We start from the raw sequence: 19,676 nt of genomic DNA on the forward strand, positions 1-19,676 counted from the left end.
ACAACAATTATGTCCATTTTTCCATAATACGCCAAAAATTAAGCAAGATCATTAAGGGCCACGCTAAGAAAAAGGGAGCAGCTTTTGTCCAGGGTTTCTCTCAGGACGAAAAACGTATAGAGGAATTCAACGTAGTGATGTTCCATCTACATGTCAATACTACCCTTCTTAAAATCCAATTAGAGAAACAGTTAATTCCCTCCAAGCATACTAAACGTGGTCAGATTCTGAACACAGCAGTCAAATGAATGCACACTGATGTGAACTATGATAGATAATTTGTTATTGCAAGCATGAAGAATCAAAGTAAGACGTAGTTTTCCGCAATTTCTAAGGAAAATTCGAATTTTTGTAGGCCAAGACTTATACACATTGTTGTTCTGGCCTTTACCCACTGAGTTAGTTTACACTCTCGTACTCTTTTTTACACTTTGCACAGCGGCGCGATGAAGTCGCCCGTAAACTTGGCCGCGTTGGCTGTAGTTATTTTTTGTTGTGTTCATGGTGGAGTTGCCGGTAAACACCGAGGGAAATGTTAGAGAAAAGGATGAAGCAGAGCCCCACAAGATATTTGTGACGATCACAGGTCTGCGTTTATAGCGGACGGTAGACTGTGTGGTGAGGGTTGAAGAAAGGTTTTGTCATTTTCCTTTATCACCGAAACGAAGCGTCCTCGTTAAAAACAGTTGGGATATCTGATAAACAAAATAAAGCCAAGATTTATTTTTTCTTCAAAATCCTTTTTCCATTTGCCTTGAGCATTGGAATCGTTAGGAATTTAATCTTCTTTTCCTTACTTTACACTAAACGCGCGTTTGGAAATCCCACTTATTGGTTTCAAACTCTTGTGCATGCGCAGTATTTGACCGCTGTGTTCAGACTCTGTGGTACAACATCGCTGAGTGTATCGGTACCGTAAAATAACAAGGTCTGAGGTTCGAATCTTTCTGAGAAACTCTGACTTTCTCTCTTACTCACGCCTTGACAAGAGTTAAGAAGTACTTCGTTTGTAAGAAAAAAAATTCAACCTCTCAGCTCGGGCTCTTCTCGTTTGTCTAATAAACCTAATCCCAGACTCCTCTCTCTTTTGAAAACGCAACCGTCCCTGCTCTTCTAGCAGCAAGAGGTTGGTACAGAAAAACCATCAGGCATTGCGCGACGACATATTACCCCCAGCATCGCGAAGCCCTTTCTCTTCTTCCCTCGTGTTCAAAATGAAAATCCGCGGAGAGGTAATAACGAGTTAATTTTGCCGGCTAAGCATCATGTACGGCGATTAAGTTCAACCCCTGACTCTAAGATTAAACTCTATTTATTCTAAAGAATGTACAATAAGTCATTTTCAGGCGAAGCAGTAAGTTTTGGAGGTGTACGATCGCTAAAAATTTGAGGGAAATATTATGTCTGTAAATCGCGACACGTTTCAATCTTAATTATTTTCTAGCTTCTCTTTCATTTAACCATTAAGTTCTCGCGGTAAATCGAAAATCTAATCAATTCCTTGAACTTAGTTGAACCAAGTACAGGAAAACTGTTCGTTCGACAAACTCTTAAACATTTAAATATCCTATGTCATTTCTTCTGTCTCGTCACAGTTAAAGGAATTTGAGATCATCGGCAGGCGCCTGCCATCGGAGAAGAACTCCTCTCCCCCCCTTTATAAAATGAGGATATTTGCTCCTGACGATGTTGTCGCCAAATCTAAATACTGGTACTTTGTTGCCAAATTGAAGAAAATTAAGAAGTCCAATGGCGAGGTTGTGTCTTGCAGAGAGGTATGTGTACTCCTCAACTCTATACTTGGTTGGATGTTCATATGTGTTACTGCTCTAGCCTTTCCACTCTAAGAAGCCTCTGTTTCAATCAGCAAAAGTGTATATTTTCAATATGATGGTGAGCTGAATTATAAACCTTTTTTTGATTGGCTCTTATGATATATTGGTGGACAGATGCACAAATGATATCAACACTTGCAACTTTTTGCTCCTTTAATATATAAAACAAATATTTTCCATGTTGTCATAGGTCTTTTTAGTAATAGATCACAGATAGACATCAAAATGTGGCGAGAACATCACTGAGACACTTGGCTGCTCCTTGTTTACCATTTTTTTTGTCTTTACCACATCAGGACATAATCTGTGATCTACTATTTACTGAACAGATACTTAACAACATGGAATCTACTTGTTAAATGTTTGAATTATACACAAATAATTATTTCAGAATATAGGGGGTAAATTTCTGAATAAACTGTGGTGCTGCGTTGGTGGGAGAGTATAACAGATCATAATTTAGTATGATCAACTGTGTTGCTAATGTAAATTGGCCACTGTGAAGAGTTTCAAAGCTGACGTTTTGAGCATTTGACATTTCTGATGAAGGCTAATGCTTGAAACATCAGCTTAGAAACTATTTACCATGGCCAATTAACGTTATCAACTCAGTTGATGATACTTAATCTAAGCTTGAAATGTCAGCTTAGAAACTGTTTACCATGGCCAATTTATATTATCAACTCAGTTGATAATACTGAATTACCCTGTAATTTCAGAATTTGTTTTTCTTCCTTACTGAATGACAGTATCATCTTTTAGTGTATAGTTTAGCAAAATGGTCATTATTCCTGTCTGTTTCTAACATGAACTCTACTGTTTACCAGTTGCTTTAACCCTTTAACTCCCAGAAGTGATTAACATCTAACTTCTCCCTGCAATATCCATACATTATCCAGCAAACAGGTCATGAGAATACTCAGACTTATCAAATAGAAATTGTTGTCTTGATCTAACACCAAATTCTTGAAACTAATTTAAAAGGAAATATGTAGTAGCTGGAGGGGAGAATTGACCATCAGATGTGGGAGTTAAAGGGTTAACACTCCCAGAAGTGAATGATTAGTGTTTTCTCCAGACAAATATAAATAGATGATCATGTGGAAAGGTGACAAGAGGAAATTGTAGTAGTATTCATGAAACATCCTTTGACTTAGAGCAAATTTCTCAGAGCTTAAAAAAATAAGAAAAGTAAGGCACATATCTAGGTTGTTATAGGGTTATTGACTTAATGGAGCAAGTTGCTTAAAAAACAATAGTGCTGTATCAGTGAGGGGTATTACAAGGTAATTTGGGTTTTTCAACTGAGTTGGTAACGTAGATTGGCCACAGAAAAGAGTTTATGAGGGTGATGTTTTGAATCTTAGTCCTTCATCAGAGCAAATATAGGAATTAAAAATTGTGTGGTTTATACACAGAAAGATGGAGTTATGCTATTGGATGGAAACATGAAAGTACAAGTTTAAATTAGTTGTATGAAAAGCATTTGTTGATAATGTGGGGATTAAGGGTGCTGATTCGACAGATAAATTTATCACAGAGTTTTGTGGCTTTCGGAGCTGCTTAGATGTATGGGAAGCCCACAGTCTAGAAAGGGTGTTAATAGGGTTAAGTTTCAGTTGACGAATCATAAATCTGTTTCCTTATTTGAACAGATTTTTGAGAAAAAACCTCTGAGGATCAAGAATTTTGGTGTTTGGCTGCGTTATGACTCCCGTAGTGGAACTCACAACATGTACAGGGAATACCGTGACTTGACAGTGGCTAGTGCAGTTACTTCTTGCTGTGAGTGTGAAATTTGTTGTTGTAAAATCAAATGTTGCAGGGAAATAAAAAGTGGCTGAGGCTACTGAAATTTAGCTGGAGGATTTTAAGTATCCATTGGACAATTCTTGAATCTCTAACAAGTAATGACCTTTCTCTATCATTACTTTTCTGTAGTGAAAATTTCCAGCTCTATGAAGCTTTCCTGATAAATTACACACTAAGTGAACCTTGATGATGTAAATGTAGATGATGAATTTTAAGCTTGGGGATTTTCAAGTGAATGAAGATGTTGTTCAGGGACTGACAAAGTATGAATGTCAAAGTACCAATGGGAAGGTTGTAGGTTCAACTCTTATTTGGAGCACTCAGAGTTCTTTTTCTCCAAGTATATCAGTACCTGTGTCCTTCACTGATTAACATCTTTCATGTAAGTTAACTTTTAATGTAAAACTGATTAATAAGGCAACCTATCAGTAATGCTCCAGCAAATATATTGTGAAATTCATTAAACCATGAACACTTTGATTTGGTTTGGAGAGGTCAATTATTGTCTACTGAATTATCACTAACAAATTTAGGACACCCATAATAATAACCTTTACTTACTATAGTAAAATAATACTGAACCTATTTAAATGCAGATCGTGACATGGCTGCCCGTCATCGTGCACGCGGATCAAGCATTCAGATCATGAAAGTTGATGTAATCCCAGCCAGCAAGTGCCGAAGACCACATATGAAGCAGTTGCATGTAAGTGTTTGATTAGATGTCACTAGAGTCTAGTTGTGTTCTCCAGGAGTACCGGCAGCTGGTGTTTTTGCTCTGTTTGTGAAGCACATACTAGTCTTGAGCTGAAATAAATTTTAACTTTTGCGGCTTGGGTTTTTCTTATGGCTTTCTACAAGAAAATATCCAGAGAACACTGAAGTTATTGATATCGTGTCAGAAGAAATTTCTGGTGAGGAGAAATTGTAACAACTAATTTTACCATGGAACTTTGTTGCTCATGTTTTGTGCTTTTACAAGATCTCAGACCAAGCAGGTTTTGTATGGGACATGGAAAATGCAGGAAGTCATATCAGTGTGAATGGAGATTATAAAAGATCATAAAAATGATTATTTTAAAGGCATCAAAGCAAGAAACACTTTGATGGAATGCTTGTGTTAACATCATTATGAAAGCAACTGCTTGATTGTAAAGCAAATCAGTCATGAAAACATCAAGAAAGTCTGTGCAGAGGTTGTGGAAAGTCAGAAAATTGTTTGAATGTGTTTGTTTGAAATCTGGTTTCTCCTCTATTTGTCTTTTATGTTGCCTCAAGTATTGCTATTTTTTTAAAATTTATATATTATTATTTTGATTCCCCTCTGCTTTTTTTTCAGAACTCCAAGATCAAGTTTCCTCTCCCTCATCGTATCATCAAGTCTCACTACAAGTCCAAGTTTGTGGCTAAGCGACCCAACACATTCTATTGAAAGCCAGTTGAAAACGATGAAAATCCTGTTGAAACAATGAAAAGTGACACTGGGAAGTTACAATAAAATTGATAGTCATCATACAATACTTGTTTTGTGTGTGTATTTTCTTTGATACTTATGTTTCCCATCTCTTAACACCCTCTACTGTTACACATTTCTCCCTTTTTTCTCATGGTTGATGCAGCAAATAACCCTTTAACCCTTTACACCTGACATCAGTATCCATTTTCTCCCTACTGTTCTCTTTACATTTCCCAAGGTGCTGACAAGAAGAATTTAGTTAAAAATCAAGAGCGTCAATCTTAACATTGTGATCATTTCCTTTATTCTCATGACACCAATGTTTGATTTAGGGGTGATATTCTAGGGAGAAACTGAATGCAAAGGGTGAAGTCCCATCTCTAACATGTCCACTCATTGGTAACCCTCTTTGTTTAGACATCAAGATTTTTATAGTCTGCCTTAACTTCCTCCCTGCAACAAATACTCTAAAGCATTGGTGGTATATATCAGATAAAAGTTTAGTGCAGAATTTACTTACAAATATTTATATATTTGAAAGCCGTTGATAGTTTTCATTTTGAATATCATAGGCTCTCAGTCTTGAAATAGATATTGTAAACATTCTTTAAATCTGGTCTACAAATCAGAAGCAAAGGGATAGATTGAATGTTAGCCCTCCATAAGTCTGAACTAAGTACCCTGTCTTCCTCTCCATGGAGCCCCACTCCCTTCCCTCTCTGTTTTATTCACTGTCGCCCACCCTTGTACAAATTTCTTTCTCTCCTCAGCTTTCTGCTGCTGTAAACATGGCAGCAGCCATAATTTCCACTAAGAAAATACTGAGGACTTGCCCATCAAAATTACGCCTGCTCTGCAAGCTACGATACCTCCTTTCTGGAAGCCCTGAGAAATTACTAACCTCCATCTGAAGCCAGATTAGCACAGATCACAGATGATGATGTGAAGACCTTTTGCTAAATATTTTGAGGTTTAAGTTCTCATGAGTAGCTTTTTGCTCAATTGCAACTTTTGGACGATTTCCTCCGTAGAAGAGCGAATACTGTAGCTAGTTTGGTTCTTTAGGTGTTCAGCTTTTAAGGTAAAACGACATAAATATCCATCCACACCTCAATCAATTAATTAATTAATTAGCTAATTATTATTTTTACGAAGTACTCTTGACTATGACTTAACAAATACTTTGTCATTTTAAGGCTGGGAACAAGTGAAATGATCCACCTTGAATTTTCTCCAAAATCTTCAAGTTTGCCTATCGAAATATTGACTCTCAACTACACTTTTGTCCGAAGAAGGGAAAGCGATTCCGACGAATCAACCCGGAACTTTAGTGCGCAGCCAGGCGGAGAAGGGAAAGACTGGGGCGGGTACAAAGGTTTTATCGAAGGCCGTTCAAGGTGACCAAAGAAGGGTATTTTAACGCGCTGAAATGACAACTTGAATATTTTTTATACAAAGTCACGATAGGAAAGGAAACTCTGGCAAGTATGATGTCGTTAAGAGCGGGGAGGCATGTTTTGAGTGCCTTTAAACCTGTAAACGTGTCATTACTCCGACGTTTTCTTCACACTTCGAAACCAACTTCAACTTTTGCCAAAGATCTGTTTCTGGGACGTTGTAATAAGGTAAAATATATAGTATGTGGTTTCATGAAGATCGTTTAATTCCTCGAGTGTTGTTTTGCTGTTGTAGATTGTAAAAGCACGCTATAGATCCAAGAAGAGACCTACATTTTGCCTCGGAAGAAACTGGTCAGATTGAGAAAAATCCTAAAATTATGTAATCGGCCGGCCTTTACTTTTCACAAATATCAACTGATTCCCACGAGATAGTCCATCGATTTGCATGAATTTAAGAGAGATCCTGTATCAGCCTAGGAAAAAACAGGTTCCAAACAATGACTAAAAAAATTAAAACAAAACTCTACTTGGTGATGTTCGTTGATTCGAGTCAGACATATACTCACGCAAGGATTTGACGTCACGAGAAAGTTCTTTCACGGTTGTTTCAAAGTCTTTGAATTGAATTGTTTTTATATGCCTGAGGTAACAAATTTTTATTTTCTTTTTTCTCTTTTTTTATGTTGAAGAAAACACATGTGGAAGACCTTTTACGATTGCATTGTTTTGTAAGAGGGAGGGATGGGTGGTAGGTGTGTTCGGGGGTGGAATGGGCTGGAGGAAATGAAGAGGAGGAAACGCATGGATGAATGAGTGAATGAAAGGAGAAATATATATTAATTAACCCTTTAACTCCCATGAGTGACCAAGACAGAATTTCTCCTTACAGTATCAATACAATATCAACCAGATAAGTGACATGATGAGACTAAATAATAATATCAATTTGGGATAATTACTTGATCCAATACTAACAGTAACTTCTCTGAACCAGCATTATAAGAATTGTATGGTTGACAGTAAGGAGAATTACAAATATGATCTGGGAGTTAAAGGATTAAGGAATAAATGTAAGAAGAAAAAGTGCTTGAATGAAATAAGTCTTAACCCTTTAACTCCTAAGATCTTATTAGTAATTCTCCTTACTGTCTGCCATACAGTTCTTGTGATGTTAGTTTGGAGAATTTAGTATTTGATCAACTTATAATCCCCTTATTGATATTTTTCTTTATTCTCATCACTTGTCTGCTTGATATTGTATTGATATTGTAAGGAGAAATTCTGTCTTGGTCACTCATGGGAGTTAAAGGGTTAAGGCATTTGAGCTCATGATTACATTTTTTTGTTCTCTTCATAGGAGAAAGTTTTCCCATATCCAGATCCATTGAATGAAGAACAGCGAGAAACACTCAACATGCTTGTTGAACCTGTTGAAAAGTATTTTGTAGAGAAAGGTAATTATAGTGAAAAATAAGGGAATTGTTCGAATCAACTTTGAATAAAGATGGTCCAGCATTCAGATGCTTTGGGTCTTCCTTAAACTGTATTACACATCAATGGAGTATGGGGATTATTTTGTTGACGTGATAAATCACTGCTTATTTTTTATTTATTTACAGTTGACTCTGCTCATATTGACAAAACAGCTAAAATTCCTGAAGAAGTTATGGGAGGACTTAAAGAACTTGGTTTGTTTGGTCTTCTTATCCCTGAAGAGTATGGTAAGACATTTTGTTATTATCAATTTAGTTAACCCTTTCACTCCCAAGATCTGATTCTCCCCTCTAACTAGCACACAATTCCTTGTAAATAAGTTATGGGAATTTGGTGTTAGATCAAGGTAACAACTTCTTGCTGATAAGTTTTAGTATTCTCATTACCTGGTGGCTGGATAATGTACAGATATTATAGGGAGAAGTTGCAAGTTAATCACTTCCGGGATTTAAAGGGTTGAATGATGTAGGTGAATACCAGCTGAATTTCGGCTGGTATTCCTCTGTTTTAGAATTTAGATTGATGTGTTTCTCTCACACATAGTTAAAAATATTTTCTCTAAAAGTATTTTCAAATCCTCTCAGGTGGCCTTGGTCTTCTGAACACAAACTATGCCCGTGTTTGTGAAGCTTTCTCTGATGCAAGTATTGCTGTGACATTGATGGCACATCAGTCAATCGGTCTGAAGGTCAGTTACTTTACTTGAGCACCCTTTCATTCTTTTAGGAAAGACCAAAGTATAATTTCTCTGTACAGGATCAATACACTATCAAACAGACATGTGATGATAATTATGAAAAATCTCAACTCAGGGTAATATTTGACCAAATTCTTGCAACTGTAACACTTTGAGATGCATATCCAGGCTGTGAGTGAGGAGAAAAACCTGTTGTGCTAACAAGTGGGAAGCTTGACTTTCTCTCAAGGAGTATATTAACTTAATGGATATGAGCAAGCTCAGTTAAAGGAAGCTGAGGAAATAGACCAGCAGAGCAAAGACCAAAGACTGATTTCTCCTTACAAGATCAATACATCAGCAAACAAACTTGTGATCAAGAATAATGCAAAAACCTCAACTCAGGGAAAATTTGGACTAGCTGGTAGCATCTAAAAATGTATTGATTTAAAGATTTTAGATATATGAAAATTCATATATTCATATATTTGCATGGCTGCATATTGATTTGTTTCCAATATTGATGTGACAGGGAATTCTTCTTCTTGGGACTGAGGAGCAAAAGCAGAAATATTTACCAAGACTAGCTTCTGGTGAACACATGGCTGCATTTTGTCTCACAGAACCCTCAAGGTACATGAACAAAGCACTCATTGCTCAGGTTTTTTTCAAACCTTTATTTTAAAGTGGGGTCTGCATCTTTACTCCCTAGGCAGAAAGTAATTTAAGTGGCACTTTGGTGCAGGAATGGTGCACTAGTAAATACCTAAATAAAGCTGTAAAATGTGTGTTAGACTCATGATTAGATTTTCAGAGGTAACTTTAAAGAAAGTGGACAATCCTGTTCTTTTGTAATAATTTATATATTATTTTTCCCATGTAGTGGAAGTGATGCAGCATCAATCCAGACCAAAGCAACTTTAAGTGAAGATGGCAAACACTTTCTTCTCAATGGTTCAAAGGTTTGTGATTTTTATAAGATCATTGAGAGGTGCCAAATAATTATGCTTTTTTGAATTTGACTTAACTGTGAAACTGGACTTATAGCAACTAGCATGTAATTTCTCCCTCATAATTTCACCCCTGAATCAGATATTAAGGTCACCAGAATAAAAGGAATGATCATCGACTACAAAAGTTGTTGATTATTAAACAAATTCTCCCATCCAGCACTTAAGGAAATGTATAGAGAACAGTATAGAGAATATGCATACTGGTGTTGGTGTGTAAAGAGTTAATAAAGTTTTATTTATGGCTTGAGATACTGTTGAATTTAAACAATAAAAAACAGCTTCTTGAGGTTCCACTGAAAACATGTTCCTTTTTTATGCAATGTAGTAGCAAAGTGCAGCAATATATTGGCATTTTTTAGGGTTTCTGAAAACACTGTCAACCAACTACCTGATGTTTCCTTTGCCTTTGTGGAATTTTTCTGAGAAATACAGAAAAAAAAACTGAAAATAATGTGGGTTTCTTCTCATCCAATGGTGCATCCAAGAAGCTTTCCACGTCTAGACACTCTTGAAGTAAACATGACACTGGCCTTTCAAACCTAGTTTTCATGTACTCGAATCTAGACTGTTCTGGGAGTTGGCCATTTATGAATACAGTGTATGATTCATGTGTATCATGTACTTCATAATATTCTTACACTTATTTTGCCTGTCCTTCTTGAATTCTAGATTTGGATCTCTAATGGAGGATGGGCTGATGTTATGACTGTCTTTGCTAGGACTACTCATACCAATGACAAGGTCAATATATTTTGTAAGATATGATACCTTTTGCACATCATTTTGTCCTTACCTCACCTCTCCTAACCCATATTAAGTGTGAGTGCTAAGTGTAGGGTGGTAAGGCTTTTTAAATCTTCAGCCTCCCTTCCTGAATTAGATGCCCTTTTCAACCCTTTAAACCCTAAGAGTGATCAACATCTAGTTTCTCCTTTCAGTGATGCTGATGAATTATTCATTTATGATCATTAGAATCAAGGCAATGATCTCTAACGAAAGAGGCTCTTGATTGTTAAAGAAATTATCCTCGTCAGCATGTTAGGAAATGTACAGATAAACAGTATGGGGAATATGCATACTGATGCTAGCATGTAAAGGGTTAAGGGTGATTTTAACCCACAGTCTAGCACACTAAGCATTTGACTCCGTATATGCAGTTTAAAAATTTTAATTGTACCTATTTCCTTCAGTGTGTGTGATGACTGTCAATATATTTTTTTGCAACATACAGGGTGAACAGCAAGATAAAATAACTGCTTTTATTGTGGAAAGGGCTTTTGGAGGTGTGACAAGTGGAAAACCAGAGGATAAACTTGGAATTAGAGGCTCAAATAGTAAGTTAACAAAAATGTTGTAATAGTAATTAATATGGTGAGCAAATTACAGTTAACTCTTTGACTCCCATGAGTGACCAAGACAGAATTTCTCCTTACAATATCAATACAAAATTAAGCAAACAAGTGATGAGAACAAAGAAAAATATTAATTAGGCGATTATCAGTTGATCCAATACAAAATTCTCCAAACTAACATTACAAGAACTATATGGCAGACAGTAAGGAGAATTACTAATGAGATCTTGGGAGTTAAAGGGTTAAAGTACTACCACCTGTTAGAGTACTGTTACACCTAAAGTGAATCTTTCAGGCTAGATTTTCCAAAATATGAGTTTTATTCTTCCTTTTTTTCTTTAGCATGTGAACTTCATTTTGACAACACTCCAATTCCTATTGAAAATGTTCTTGGAACTGTCGGTGGAGGATTTAAGGTAGAGTTATGAATCTTTTGTTTTGTGCATAAATTTAGAAAAACAAAATTGGAGTTTATCCTGCTTTTCTCATACTATGAGGAGGAAGAAGTGGCAGGAGTGACCTGAGTTAGTGCACTGGACTCTCTCTACACGTGTAGGTTCAGATGTCCAGATTTGAGCACTGGTCAGGTGATTTTGTTGTGTGCTAATTAACCCTTAACACCCTAGCGTCAGAATCCATATTCTCCATACTCTACCCTACACCATTGCTTTGGTACTGGCAAGGAGAATTGGTTTAACAATCAGAGCTTGCTAGATGGGCCATCATTTCTGTTATTCTCATGACCTTAGTGAATGATTCAGCAGTCTCGCTGTAAGGAGAAGTTAGATTCTGGTCACATGTGGGGTTTAAAAGGGCCAAGGCAAGACACTCAACAGTCATGGTGCTAAATCTCTCCACTGTGTTTAGATTATAGATAAGCCTAAAAAGGCTTCCGAGACTTCCCACTCAGGATTATATTAATTGTGTTGCAGTATGTAGTGTTGTTATAATGATGATCTTGTGCAAATAAATTCAAGTGGAAACCTTGCCGTAGATTGGCATCCCATCTAGGAGTTGGGGGGGGGGATAGTTACTTCATGGTAAAGGATCTGAGATAAGCTCCAGCTGGATAGACCACTGGGCTCAAGAGTAGACTTGATAATTTTTTTTCCTATTACTGTGGAAATAATCAATTTGCTGATGATCCCAGTGATGATATAATAATCAGGTGATATAAAAGATATTATATACAACTTGCTAAAAACTCCTGCTTTCGGCAATATTGCAGAACTAATTAGAATATACATTTGGTATAAAGTAAACAAAAAATACACCAATGATATTTACAGATATTGAAATAATATTATAAGATGGTCCATTTTTTGTTTCTGTTAAGGTTGCTATGAATGTCTTGAACAGTGGCAGGTTTGGTATTGGAGCATGCGCTGCAGGTGGACTGAGAGGGCTGATAGGTAATTTTAAACACTAGGGGCAGATTCAGGGGAAGGGCGTGGATCCCATCTCCACCCCCCTCCCCGTCTTGTCTATCTTCAGACATGTGATTTATTTTCCTACTGGCCTGAAACCAAAGTTCTTCCAGCAACAGGATTGGGTATCATTACTCAACTCAAAGTATTTTTAATTTACTGGTACCTATCTTTTAAAAGGTTCTTATTTAAAAAAAAAAAAAAAAAAGAGTAAAGGTTTGTTTTGGAATTTAAGTTTAGGTCCCTCCACCCCATCAAAACTCCTAAATTGACTGGCCCCCCCACATGGGATTTGTTTTTGGCTCTCTAATCAACAGAGGTTCATTGTTGTTTTTCTTGACTGATATTTAAGTCCGATTGGCAAGGAGATTATGCAGACCTTCAGTCCAAAAATTCCTTGAGGCAGATTCTCTAATCTCTTATGGCTTACCAGCGTCTTTACACCTGCACTCACTTCAGAGCAAACCCTCAACTTCTACAATGTTCCTCACTTTTTAGTACAGTTAGTGCCTTCAGAACTTTATTTGTACAATGAAAGCATCACATCTCAATTTGTTACTGTTTTGATTTCAGGTGCAGCTGCAGAACATGCCACAACAAGAAAACAATTCAACAGGACTTTGTCAGAATTTGGACAGATTCAGGTGTTTATAGAGATTCAATCATTGTAGCTATTTGAGATCTCACCCCAACCCAAACTGGATTTCTGAAAGTCTCACCACTGATATTCAAGAATTTATTATTTATAAATTCTGCAAAAGCATGTTATGAAATAGTGTCTAATTGGGGACCTGCACATTCAGTTTTAGTGCTTTGGTCCAGATCAATTGGTCATCCACTTTGATTTTATTTCTTAGGACTTAGAAATGCAAGTGTGTGAAGGAAATCAGTTATTTTTCTTTCTTTGCATACACAATTTTTAGTATAAGATAATAGGGGTTGAAGGTCTATCAGAGCAAGAGATTCCTTTATTATATATGGTTTTGTTAGGTTTTTGGACCTGATCTTGTAGAACTTTCATTAGCGTTCCAACCACTTTGAAATAACTCAATAAGAAAAACTTCCCATCGAGTTTTTCAGTCACAATTTGTGAACACAAAAATAAAAGACAGCTCAGTCAGGGAGCTCCAACATAAACTGCAAAAGCATTTTTTCATGTTTGATTTTTTCCAGCTTTCCTAACTAGTCAACTATTCTTACTAACACAGAGTGAAGTAGATAAAAACCAATGCAGTCCCAGATTTCTTTTGTTGAAAGGCTGAAGGTTGTTCTTCATAAATTACTTTAATCAGGAAAAGTTTGCACGTATGGCGTTGAAACAATATACAATTGAATCCATGGCATACCTGACAACTGGGATGTTGGACAGTGGAGAGGAAGATGCATCTGTGGAGGCTGCCATGTGCAAGGTTTGTTATAAACCCAGATTCAACAGAACCATAGTTTCTTTAGAAACTAACCCCCTTTATTCATCATGTAAGAATTGTTGAGGATAGTCAGAGGCAAGAAAGTTATTATTTGACAGTGGCTACCCTCTCATCTGATGATTATTACAAACAGTCAGCTATATTCCTCCTGGGTCTATACCATTTACATGTATTATACCCAGGTATCTTTTTCACTTTTTTTGTCATCTCACTTTGCAGGTGTATGGTTCAGAGGGTCTCTGGACAGGGGTTAATGAAGCATTGCAGATCTTAGGAGGTGCATATCATATATTAAGTATTTAAGTGCAATTTTACATCGTGTTGACGTGATTAATAATGGTAATAGGAATAAGTGGTGTCCAATTTGGTTCGAGAGAGAATGGCTACTCATGCCCATGATGATCTTATTTTTTCCCCCTCAGGCCTTGGGTATATGAAAGAATATCCCTATGAAAGAGTCATGAGGGACTCAAGAATCTTGTTGATATTTGAGGTTAGCAATATGTTATGGGTGAATTTTGAGACTCTGTAAAGAGGATTTTTTTAGGGAAAGCATTTATTTTTCGTTTTTATTGGTGAATGTTTATTTATAAAACCGGACACCCCCCACTTAAATAATAATAATAATAATAATAATAATAATAATAATAATAATAATAATAACTTTATTTAAGTGTCAGCGTATTTAGCACTGCTGTGCTAATTGGGGACACTGTAAATGAGGAAACAAATATCGTAAATGAACAGAAACTCGTTAAAATTCTTAAATTCTTACCTGCCTTTCCATTTTTCTTATGGTTAACAGGGAACAAACGAAATCCTCAGAATGTACATAGCTCTTGCAGGAATGCAGCATGCTGGAAAACACTTGCAGGAAGTATTAAAGTGAGTTGTTACTTAAGGAACGTGGAAGTGACCGTACATTGATCATTGTATTGATATTGTAAGGAGAAATTATCTCTTGGTCGCTCTTGGGAGGTAAAGGGTTTAGGAATTTTCCCTTAGTTGTGCTCCTAACTATCATTTTGACTGTTTTACCAGATACCTAAAGAACCCTTTTGGAAACGTTGAATTCATGACGGACTTCTTGAAAAAGAGAGCTCTCTATGCCTTAGGACTAAAAAGAAACCTGCAGGGAATTGCCAATGTTTCACACCCACAATTGGCGGTAAGGCACAAGTATATTTTGTATTCGAGATAAGTGGAAGTGCAGTGACCTAACCAACGACAGACTCTATGTGAGCAGGTCCAGTGTTCTTGAAAACTTGAGCGCGCAGGTAGATTATAGTGGCGAAAGTAATCGGCGTTCACCATTAGACTACGGACCCAGTGGCTCTCGTTTTTGCAGCAGGATGGTGGAAGATATTTTTTAAGGGGAAGGGAGGTTTTGTTTCTTTTTTCAAATGCCTAAAATTACTTGACGCTGCGTTTAGAATGTTATCACTATTTGTAGTTGCTGAATTTTCTCCGTCGGTGACTACGTCATATTTTATTCTACATTTTACAGGACAGCGTCAAAAAATTGGAGGAGAATATCGCTGACTTTGGAAGGATATCCGAAAACTTGCTTTCCAAATTTGGAAAGGTAATTTATATTAGGAAGAAGGTTAATCTCTCTGCCCTATCATCACGATTATTGTCAATTTGTACAGAATGATTGCGCGCGCGTAACACTCAAAGTAAACCAATCATAACTCATATCGGTAAAGCGCGCGAGAAATCAAGCACGTCAGGTGTAGGTCCGCTTCTGATTGGTTCTTTCGACTAAATTCATCAGTGCTTCCTAAAGCCATATTTTTCCATATTTTGTGACCGCATAATTTTCAAGTAAGATTTCTGCATCCAGCGTACTTCCTTTAAAGATTCGCAGACTTGTTGAACACCAAGTTTCCCTTAGTAATTTTTTTTCGGTTAACGACACCTTGTTTGTTTATTTATTATATTTTTTAGAATATCATCGAGGAGCAATTTCTGCTGAAAAGAATGGCAGATGTAGCCATTAACTTGTATGGTATGACGGCTGTAATTTCTAGGGCAACTAGGTCTATCAACCGGGGCTCACCGAGCGCCAGTCACGAGGTACATAGCAGTTGTACATTTATGTCGGACGGACAGAATTCTGACCGTCTAACGGACTGACTGACAGACTAACGGACTTACCACGTTTGATCAGGATTGAGTAAATTTCAGACAATTGACCTAACAACTGTCGAGTCAATGTCCTGTTACTGAGGGACGGACCAGAATGACTAAATTATTGCTGAAATGACTGACTCACTGGCTGACTAAATGACTGACTCACTAGCTTACTGAGCAGCTGACTGATCAACTGACAGACAGCCAGACGGACTGATTGATTGACTGACTCTTTGTCTGACTGACAGACAGACCCTTTGACTGACTGAATGACTGACTGACTTACCTACTGTCCGATCAATCGACCACCGACCGACTGACCAAACGCTCGTGTTACTAACTTACTGAATAAATTAAAGGCTGGCTTACTGATTGTGTGTGTATGTGACAAACTGAGTGTTCAAATCCCTGTTTCCTCGACTGCATCAGTGTCTGTCCATTAAACTAACTGACTGACTGACTGACTTATATTACCCAATGACCGACTAATCGAGATCCCAGCTGGCTGAAAGACACAACCACCATCTTATTCAACGACTGCCTGTGCCTTGCAATGAAACGTAGTTCCATGTTTAACTTCATGCCCTGTGTGTATTCCTCCGGCAGGCACTTCTCGTAGATACAATATGCAAAGAAAAATATCATGCCAACAACACCCTCCTCAAAGAAGTCAAATCAGGTGAGAGAGAGAATCAATATCTAAACTTTGGAAAACACATGACACTAATTTAAATGTAGCGGATAAATTAGCGTAATCTTCATAAATTTTCTTGACAGAAATTACGGATAAATGTCATTATTACATGTCAGGGATAATGTTGGGTTAGGGGAGGGGTAGGTGTGTAGTTGTTCAGATACTGACATTGATCCTTAATTACCATCGATCGAAGGAAGCCTCAATTGACAATTCTCCTTGGTAACCGTCCTTGAAGCGCGCCCTATCTCAGTAATTCTCAGATGAAAGCAAAACAGCAAAGAAGGGAGAAGATAGTTGACCAAATGTAGCGAAGATGGTCGAAAAAGGAGATCATTCACACGGACTGAAAGCCAGGAAACTGAAAAAATTTAATAGCACTTTTATGATACGCCTAAAAAACCTAACGTGATATAGCAACTCAACTGATTGCCAAAAAGTGTCATTCTCCCTGTGCAAAGAATTCTTAAATTCGAGCCTTTTTTTGGTCACGGGACATTTATTTCTTTGTTTCTCGATGGAGAATGAAAGAGTCGTTGATCACGCGAGAATCAAAGTTATCCTAGGTTCCCGAACAAGATTCGAAAACAACCAACGATAGTGCAACGTCGTCGTTGCAAATATTCGCAGAGATTTTCGGAAATCCTCAGGACTTTCCAACGATTGCCGACAATCACCCGAAGTATTGATCGCATTTATATATCAAGATTTATTTGAACTCTCTTCCCTTTTAATCTTGCAGGCACGAAGAGTAATGGAGACGAACAACTTAAGAAGATTGCGGAGGAAATTTTCAAAAGTGGTGGTACTGTGACACCACATGCTCTAACTGTCTGAAGACCCTATAATTTATCCGAGATGTAAATAATTATGTAAATAAATTAAATGAAAGTTTTAAACCGGAACGAAGATAAACTCGAAGACAAACGAAAAAGACCCATTGCAGGCCTATGAAAATAAATTCGAACTCGAGGGCACAGTAATAAGAAATGATCATCATTTCACTAAGATATAAATTTCTTTTCGTTAGTCCTGCTGCCGAGCTAATATTTTTCAGGTATGATGGGGAACTCTTTGTCAATGAATTGAATGTTATTTCTGCTCCCTTAAAATACTTTTTTACATCATAATCCTTAAACTCCCAAGATCTGATTGTTAATTCTCCTCTCTAGCTGCTACACATTTCCTTGTGAATCAGTTTCGAGAATTTAGAGGTAGATCAAAATTACGAATTGTACCTGATAAGTTTGAGTTTTCTCATTACCTGTTCGCAGAATAATACATGGATACTGTAAGAAGAAGTAACATGTTGATCACTTCTAGGAGACAAAGGGTTAAGGTGTCACAGGCAAGAAATTAACTTTATGTTAAATTTCACAGCAATCGACCACGTTTTAAATTGTTTTATTTGTTCTATTTTTACTTTCAAAATTTATTTTTTTTGTTACCAACTCTTACTATTCTAAGCAACGTTACTGCATGTTATCTTCATACAAGATAACATGAGCAATCGAAATAAAGTTGCAGACTTCTTACAGCTACCTGAATATCTTTATTATTTTGACATTAATTAATGGATTGGTGTAGATATGTATATTTGGAGAAATATTTGTCCCTCATGAGAAACCATCTTTACCTTCTTTTCCAAATAACTGAAAAATTATACCAACGCCCTTCGGGAATGAGTGCACGCTCCCTTCCTGTTGTCTGTTCTCGGAGAGGACTGGACTCGAGAGAGCGGTTTGCTAACTTTTTACCCCTTAAGATCAGTACGCGTATTCTCCTTATCGTTCTCAATACATTTCCTATGATACTGAGAAGAAGAATTTGTTGAAAAATCAGAAGCTTCCTTAATTGGTGATCATTTCCTCTATTTTCATGACTATCATCTTTGATTCAGGGATAATACTGTAAGGAGAAATTAATTAGGTGCCAGTCACTCCAGGGGGTTAAAAGATAAACCCTTCCAAATGCACCTCCTATCTGTCTCCTAAGCATCTTTTCGTGTTCTTCCTCTCACGGTACGGTATCATTTATTGCGTGATTGTTCATTTATTGTTCTGATTGTTCAGAAACCTCCCACTTTTCCCCACACCACAACTCAAGTAAATATATTTTTAACCACTATAATTTCTAACCCAGTCATTCAATTAGTAAAAAAAGACCGAATTAGTAAACGGCGCGACGGAAGCGGCAGAGTGAAAAATCGAGGGAGACTGAAGTCGGGCCTTAAGAGCCACGCCTCTTTCTCTAGCGCGACCCGACACCAGCCCCCCTCCTTAACCCTGCTTTCAGGGGATCGGTTTTTCCTCTTCCCCAAGCCTCCATTCAAATCAGATTCCATTAAGATATAAAATTTGTTTGTTAATGATAAAAAAGGTAATCAGAAATCAAAAACGAATCGTCTCTTAGTCAAAGGTACTTCAGGACCCCTCCTAAGCCCCCTGGTGTAAATCTCTTCATTCATTTACGTTTTACGGTTCTTTGTGGTCTGAACTGTTTCACTTGTAAAAATCATTTCACGCGCGAGAGGAAAACCTATTACCCTCGCGTGTACCTCACCTTTCGCGTTCGTTTCGCGCTTATTTTCGCCTGCCTGAAAAATGCAACAAAAATTTCGCCTGCTCTAGAAGCAAGCTGGATCTGATATCACTGCACAGGGATCAAACCAAAATTGCAGTGCACTCTCTCTCACGATATTCGAGACCTTGAATTACCATTTTGTTCAAGCTATTTTCATTATTCGCTTTTGAGAGTACTAATTAAAATCTAAATGCGCTTTACGGCCGGAAACGCCATCAGGAAGTATTAGATATGTTTCTTCCTCTCTGCTCTGTATAGTGGCAGCATCCTGTATTCACTAGCTTTACATTTTCCTACAAGAATATCAGCGCATATTTTTTTTGCGTTCTTTTTATGTTCCCTGCTTAAAAAAATACAAGGTTCATTTGGTG

At 37.2% G+C, this 19,676-nt stretch overlaps 2 protein-coding genes across 2 annotated transcripts; both read left to right on the plus strand.

The window, feature by feature from the left end:
• The first annotated feature begins 1,192 nt into the window (after positions 1 to 1,192).
• On the plus strand, positions 1,193 to 5,167 carry LOC113678526 (large ribosomal subunit protein eL20). Its single transcript, XM_027195418.2, has 5 exons — positions 1,193 to 1,232; positions 1,596 to 1,775; positions 3,491 to 3,620; positions 4,244 to 4,353; positions 4,987 to 5,167. The coding sequence occupies exons 1-5, from the start codon at positions 1,215 to 1,217 to the stop codon at positions 5,077 to 5,079; spliced, it is 531 nt and encodes a 176-aa protein (XP_027051219.1). The 5' UTR covers positions 1,193 to 1,214; the 3' UTR covers positions 5,080 to 5,167.
• Positions 5,168 to 6,447: 1,280 nt separating this feature from the next.
• Positions 6,448 to 18,253, plus strand: LOC113678522 (complex I assembly factor ACAD9, mitochondrial). The gene is made up of 20 exons (XM_089206181.1): positions 6,448 to 6,728; positions 7,861 to 7,957; positions 8,123 to 8,224; positions 8,582 to 8,685; positions 9,206 to 9,306; positions 9,557 to 9,635; positions 10,356 to 10,427; positions 10,918 to 11,020; positions 11,381 to 11,454; positions 12,375 to 12,450; positions 13,039 to 13,109; positions 13,758 to 13,874; positions 14,112 to 14,169; positions 14,315 to 14,385; positions 14,698 to 14,777; positions 14,934 to 15,060; positions 15,400 to 15,477; positions 15,843 to 15,971; positions 16,635 to 16,707; positions 17,465 to 18,253. Exons 1-20 carry the CDS (start codon positions 6,591 to 6,593, stop codon positions 17,557 to 17,559), a joined length of 1,845 nt encoding a protein of 614 aa, XP_089062307.1. The 5' UTR covers positions 6,448 to 6,590; the 3' UTR covers positions 17,560 to 18,253.
• The last annotated feature ends 1,423 nt before the right edge of the window (positions 18,254 to 19,676 follow it).

The sequence above is a fragment of the Pocillopora damicornis genome, chromosome 5 (genome assembly GCF_964200805.1).
Source record: "Pocillopora damicornis chromosome 5, jaPocDami1.2, whole genome shotgun sequence".
Lineage (NCBI taxonomy): Eukaryota > Metazoa > Cnidaria > Anthozoa > Scleractinia > Pocilloporidae > Pocillopora > Pocillopora damicornis.

Bases quoted from the DNA above. Each gene is read 5' to 3' on its own strand.
- LOC113678526 (XM_027195418.2), top strand. The intron at 1,776-3,490 runs GTATGTGTACTC...TTATTTGAACAG, and splicing joins AGGTTGTGTCTTGCAGAGAG to ATTTTTGAGAAAAAACCTCT. The intron at 4,354-4,986 runs GTAAGTGTTTGA...CTTTTTTTTCAG, and splicing joins CACATATGAAGCAGTTGCAT to AACTCCAAGATCAAGTTTCC.
- LOC113678522 (XM_089206181.1), top strand. From the start codon at position 6,591: ATGATGTCGTTAAGAGCGGGGAGGCATGTTTTGAGTGCCTTTAAACCT. The intron at 14,386-14,697 runs GTTAGCAATATG...TATGGTTAACAG, and splicing joins GAATCTTGTTGATATTTGAG to GGAACAAACGAAATCCTCAG. The intron at 15,061-15,399 runs GTAAGGCACAAG...TACATTTTACAG, and splicing joins TTTCACACCCACAATTGGCG to GACAGCGTCAAAAAATTGGA.